The sequence below is a fragment of the Gobio gobio genome (assembly GCF_949357685.1).
Source record: "Gobio gobio genome assembly, chromosome: 8".
Classification (NCBI taxonomy): Eukaryota; Metazoa; Chordata; class Actinopteri; order Cypriniformes; family Gobionidae; genus Gobio; species Gobio gobio.
The window spans coordinates 22,978,087-22,984,876 of record NC_137114.1 but is presented as its reverse complement, the minus strand read 5'-3'; the positions used below and the strand labels follow the sequence as shown (position 1 = coordinate 22,984,876).

At 38.1% G+C, this 6,790-nt stretch overlaps 1 protein-coding gene across 1 annotated transcript; it reads left to right on the top strand.

Moving 5' to 3' along the window:
* Nucleotides 1-712: 712 nt before the first annotated feature.
* sst1.1 (somatostatin 1, tandem duplicate 1) lies at nucleotides 713-1,739 on the top strand (the record flags this gene model as incomplete). Its single annotated transcript, XM_079822982.1, has 2 exons — nucleotides 713-850; nucleotides 1,533-1,739. The coding sequence occupies 2 exons, from the start codon at nucleotides 713-715 to the stop codon at nucleotides 1,737-1,739; spliced, it is 345 nt and encodes a 114-aa protein (XP_079679108.1).
* Between the last annotated feature and the right edge of the window lie 5,051 nt (nucleotides 1,740-6,790).

The following is a 6,790-nucleotide window of genomic DNA, read 5'->3' as shown; positions in this document are numbered from 1 at the left end:
ACCAGAGTTTGGTTTTTCAAGCTTGCACGCCAACGGATAGTTACTAGACTACCCTGGCTGCAAATTAGATTTGCTGCCACTAGGGTGCGTCTAGATTTCTAGGTTAGTAGGTTTGTGAACGAATCGTTTAAATAATTATTTGGCTGATTTATGAGGATTTCAAATGAGGAGCGCTTCGAATGAGCGTTTCACTATACTTATGAGAACATTTTCAACAATTTGAACCTCATAGTGGGACTTTTCAATTACTTTTTTTTGTTGTTTTTAAACTGTGCTAATTATATGCAGAACTTTCTTAAAACATACATTTACATTTTCAGTAGGTATTGTGTTTTGTAAGTGATTTTAGGTTTTACTATCCTTGAGGGTCGACTATAGGTCCTCACATAGCTACGTAGACAAAATACAGTATGGCATAGTTTGTGTGCAGGGTTAAATAACGATTGCAGGTTAAATCACCCATTAATCCCTTTCACCTCTAGTAGGATTCACGCCCCTAATCGGTGTCATCTTTGTCACTCAGCATCACTCAAACGCACGCGGAGGAAACCCCCCTTGCCTCCTGACGTCAGACGGATCGTTTAAAAGGCAACCTTGGAGGAATGATTTGCAACAGAAGGAGCAAAGCGAAGAGGCAACTTACAGCTTGTGCAGCGCTACCCGACGCATCTCTGTCCTTTTACTTTTACTCACCAAATCAATACTTTCAAAGATGCTCTCCACGCGTATCCAGTGCGCACTGGCGCTCCTGTCCCTCGCGCTCGCCGTCAGCAGCGTCTCAGCAGCACCGTCAGACACCAAACTCCGGCAACTTCTGCAGAGATCTCTCCTCAACCCGGCTGGAAAACAGGTAAATTACTTCAATATTTTAGGTCATTTTACAGACATCATAAATGACTTTAGATCGAGTGTAAATGTTCGCAATTCTCTCTGAAACGAAAGCAAACAAACAAAAGCACTGTCCGTGGTGCTGAAATTGACGGACACATCTGCACATGGAAAGTAGCAAAGGTCCTCAATGTATAGAGAATATATATGCCAGATATATATATCGTTTAACGTTGATTATGATTAATTTAATCGCATGCGAACTTACACTGATGCGTATGTTTTTCATGGTTCAGAATATTAGGAATGAAACAAGAAACAAGATACAATATTTGAAAGATATAACATGTATAAAATAACAGGTGTATTATGTATAAAATAACAAGTGTATTATGTGTAAAATAACAAACATTTGGGAAAAGATTATAGCCAAAAACATGGATATACAGTCAGACAGTCCGACTAAAGTTAAAAGAGCAAACTGATAAAAGTAGCAAACCTTTGCTTTTTTAAACAACGCTGAAGCAGTTGATATAGAACTAAATGAGAGCCTCCTTTTTTTGTTGACAATAATTCGCTTATAAGTGCAAATATTTCAAATTGTCTGTCTTCGCTTTATCGGACGCACCGCGGCAACAAGTGATGGAAAAGATCCTAATGTTGTTTTTTCCCACCCTTCCTCTCTCTTTTATTTTTTTTATCAGGATCTCGCCAGATACACACTTGCAGACTTGCTCTCAGACCTTGTGCAAGCAGAAAACGAGGCGCTGGAGCCCGAGGATCTGTCTCGCGCTGTGGAGAAAGACGACGTACGTTTGGAGCTCGAGCGCGCCGCCGGTCCCATGCTGGCACCTCGCGAGCGCAAAGCCGGATGCAAGAACTTCTTCTGGAAAACTTTCACGTCGTGTTAATTTCTCACACCAAAGCGTCTCCTTTTGACACATTTTTCTTGTTCTTTTTTTTACTCCATATTTCTTTTTTCCCGTATTTCACATATTCCTCATCCTATCCAAACTGTATATAAGAAAATAAAAGCGGTTATATTTGTCGTTTAACAACGACGATAGCTCTCAATGACTATGTTTTTCGAGGCTATTTATGTGTCATCGGAAAGAATGTTTTATGGATGTGTGCAAATCTGCTTTTAATTGTACTTTGGCAGATATCACTATTTTTAATTGTTTGTTTGAATAAAATCTATGTTTCAGAGCCAATGCATAATGCATTTTTTCCCCCATCAACTTTAACACACACAGACCATACAACTCTACATTGCGCTTCAACATCTAGGATTGATGATTAGTGTATAAAAGCCAAAAACATGGAAACATATCCAAAGAAACCTTAATACAGGAAGACCTCTTTCCAGGAAGAAGAAGCTGTTTTATATGGATGTAAACAATAATTCTGCAATTATTTCACTGAAAAATTATGCAATGGTAAATATGATAAGTAGCAGCAGGTGTGAGCCTGGCTTCTTATCAATAAGCTATAATTTATTGTTGACCTGCACTGTGTGGAATCTATCAGAGCCATTTAAGAGTCAGAGAGAGCCAAAGTGAATGTGGAAGAAGGAGAGAGACTCTTGGCTGGTGAATCACAGAGGCTCTTAATAACCTTTCGTTTTCTGCATTAAGAGATTCAGTTAAGAAAGCTCTCAAACAATTATGGTTTTGCGCATGTGTGTGTGTCCTTCCGACAGGTCCTTTGCCCACTGTGTGTGTGAGAATGTGAGATTGACAGCCAGGGAGAGAGGAGTTCATCAGGCTGACCAGCCATCAGAAACGGGGACCACCGTTCTATATTGTGAATGTGTCATGTTCAGTGTTTTTTCACTTGACACGTATGGCCTCTGCTCTTACTGCCCTCATTCTGGGTATGTGCAGTTACATTTAAAACACGTCATTATCTCTGACATTTACAGAAAAAAGGACATAAGAAGACAGCATGTGCGGTTCCATCTGTGGTTGTTTTACGGTCTCTTCCTCTCCTGGTCACCCTGATTTCAGTTTTCACACAACTCTTTTAAATGTATATAAAAGGACAACGATGGAACTAAGTCCAGTGGAGTTTTGTGTGCATTTTTTCCCTTTTGTAAATTAGTTTTTCCTTGTAGTGTAAATCATATATGCCACAACTTGGTAAAGGTTATACATATAAGATTATAAATATGGAGAAACCTATTGACCAATATATGGCTGTATTCTTAAACAAATGCATTAATCGCAGGACAGAAATTGGGAAATGTTCCCAGAAAGATTGTTCAGGCATGTTTTTATACAATAATAGATGTGAAGTAAGCCAAGATGCAAGAATCTTTAAAAGTGTTATATACATATACAGTAGCATGAAAAAGTATGTGAACCGCTTGCAGAATCTGTGAAAATGGGAATAATTTTAACTAAATAAGAGGGATCATACAAAATGCATGTTATTTTTTTATTTAGTATTGTCCTGAATAAGATATTTTACATAAAAAATGTTAACATATAGTCCACAAGACAAAAAAATAGCTGAATTTATTAAAATAACCCTGATAAAAAGTTTCTGAACCATTGATTCTCAGTGCTGTGTCGTTCCCTGGATGATCCACGGCTGTTTTTTGTTTGTTTTGTGATGGTTGTTCACGAGTCCCTTGTTTGTCCTGTGCAGTTAAACTGCCCAATGTTCTTCAGAAAAATCCTCCAGGTTCTGCACATTCTTCAGTTTTCCAGCCTCTTTTTCATATTTGAACCCTCTCCAGCAATGACTGTATGATTTTAAGATCCATCTTTTCACACTGAGGACAATTGAGAGACTCAAACACAACTATTTAAAAAGGTTGAAATATTCACTGATGCTCCAGAAGGAAACACAATGCATTAATCACCGGGGGTGAAAACTTTTTAACAGGATGAAGATGTCCACATTTTGCTTATTTAGTTTAAATATATATATTTTTTTCATTTAGTACTGCCCTTCAGAAGCAACCGAAGATACTTGCATGTTTCCCAGAAGACAAATTAAGTACAATTTACCTTGATTTTCAAATTCAATAAGTTTTCACCCCCTGGCTCTTAATGCATTGTGTTTCCTTCTGGAGCATCAGTGAATATTTCAACCTTTTTTAGTAGTTGTGTTTGAGTCCCTCAATTGTCCTCAGTGTGAAAAGATGGATCTCAGAATCACACAGTCATTGCTGGAGAGGGTTCAAATATGAAAAAGAGGCTGGAAAACTGAAGAATGTGCAGGATCTGGAGGATTTTTCTGAAGAACATTGAGCAGTTTCACTGCACAGGACAAACAAGGGACTCAAGAACAACCATCACAAAACAAAAAAACAGCCGTGGATCATCCAGGGAACAACACACAGCACTGAGAATCAGTGGTTCAGAAACTTTTTATCAGGGTTATTTTAATAAATTCAGCTATTTTTTTGTCTTGTGGACTATATGTAAACAGTTTTTTATGTAAAATATCTGATTCAGGACAGTACTAAATAAAAAATAACATGAATTTTGTATGATCCCTCTTATTTAGTTAAAATTTTCCCATTTTCACAGATTCTGCAAGTGGTTCACATACTTTTTTATGCGCGATCAGGCATTAATATTTTGTTGGTCCCCCACGGGCATCCTGACTAGTCTGCAGCTATGCACAAACTGTGATGCACTGTGTATTCTGACAGCTTTCTATCAGAATCAGCATTAACTTCTTGAGCAATTTGAGCTACAGTAGCTCGTCTGTTTGATCGGACCACACGGGCCAGCCTTCGCTCCCCATGTGCATCAATGAGCCTTGGCCATCCATGACCCTGTCGCAGGTTCACAACTGTTCCTTCCTTGGAGCACTTTTGATAGACACTGACCACTGCAGACCGGGAACACCCCACAAGAGCTGCAGTTTTGGAGATGCTCTGACCCAGTCGTCTAACCATCACAATTTGGCCCTTGTCAAACTCGCTCAAATCCTTACACTTGCCCATTTTTCCTGCTTCTAACACATCAACTTTGAGGACACCCACTAACAGGTATATATATATATATATATATATATATATATATATGTTGTGTGGCAACACCCCCCCCTATTCTTTTATGGGGTCCATATCCATCCACCCACGTATAATGTCTCTTGTTCAAAAGACGTCAGTACATATACCAAATACACAAACAGCCCAAAAATAAATAAATTAAAAAAGCCTTTTAAACGGTTCACATTTTCATGCCACACGTCACAATCTTGACATCTGCCTCTGAGCTTTTAAAGTGATTAGAAAACCTTCAATGCACTTCAATACGACACTCGGCAGCATCTTCATTTATTAGAGCTAATTAAAGACGTTAAAAGAAGTCTTAAGAGTCTGTCGCATTGAATTCAATCTACAAGTGCCAATATTGCGTCCTAAAGTGGCTAATTCATTTGGGGGCGGGGGGGTTGCGTAAAAAAGGTAGGCAGATTTCCGGGGGCAACGGGTGGCCTCGGGTTGTTCTTTCTGCGTGTTTGATATTTCCTGTGGTGGCATTAATAGACTAGTTTAAACAGCCCAGTCACATCTCTCTGCTTAATGACACCACACTTTGACTTTCCGGAAGGAGCGAGGGGGGCAGATGTTGCTGTAAGTGAGTGTGTGTTATTCTTCTGCCGTTTAAGAGTGTGCTTGTATGTGTGTTTCAGGATATCAACCATAGCCAAATGTTGGAAGAGAGATAGAAATGAAAGATACCATGAAACATGAAGAAGATGAAGACAATGAAGAAGAGAAGACGTGAAACACAACCGTTTTGTTTTCACATCCTTTATTACATTGTAAAATGCAATAGCTGTAATTACAAGACTGCAAAAAGACGTGGAGCTGATTCCCATCTGAAATTCTTCAACACGGCTGGAGCTTCATATAATTAAACAAGAGCAAAGTCAATATTCGTTTAATGATGTAATATGGCCCCGGTTCCATTAGCCCCCAGCGGTTGAAGCAGTTCTCCAAGAGCTTTAGATTCTCTGGTGTGTAAACAATGTGTCTTCATTACGCAGTTTGTTTTGCTGTAATTGTCTATATTTTGATTTTTTCGCACTGTGTAATGTCTGTAATATGTGCGTGTTATGATTTCATACTTGAGCGATGATGACAACGATTATTTTGAGTAAACAAAAACATTAGCATGTTCATTCATCCATTTTACTGTTTTCCCAAACTCTCTCTCACACTAAACCAATTCCTTTGTTTTGCTTACTTATCTTTGAATAAGTTGCCATAAAAACAAGATCTCTGCAAGGTGCCGATTAGAATTTTCAATAACTGCAAAAATGAATGCGATAAAACATAAGTATTACTTGCACAATGATGTCCAGGCCACACTGAAGATTATGAGAAAAAATAACAAACAAGAATATAACACGTTTTTATCATTTTGAGGAATATTATAAAAAATCATATGATATATGCAATTATTAAAGGATTTCACCCAAAAATGAAATATGTCATCATTTACTCATGTACATGACTTTTATTATTCTGTGGAACACAAAAGAAGACATTCTAAAAAACATTGTCCATACAAATGTTTGTTCTTTGTACCCTCGTTGTCTTTAGCAGATGAGACAATTTTGGTCTCTGTATACCTTTTAACACACAGCAAACTTTGTCAAATCCATTATTTCATCCTCTAAAACACTCACCTTATAAACAACTTTTTTCACACATGCATGTCAGCACATATAGACTCATTTTGAATCATTTTAATGCAGTTTTTTTCATGAGAGGTTTGTTCTTTGAAATATAGGAGGTTAATTTAGTTCCACCTCCAACTCCAAAGCCCCCTCCAGATCTGCTTACATGCACACATCCCAGATCTGTTCAATGTCTTTTGGGGATTCAAATCTATTGGATCCCTCTCTTGAGAGCCAAAACTGGCAGTATCAGAATAATTGGATGCAGGTGTGAAGATATAATACAGGTCTCTGTGCAAGTTTGAGTCTTTTT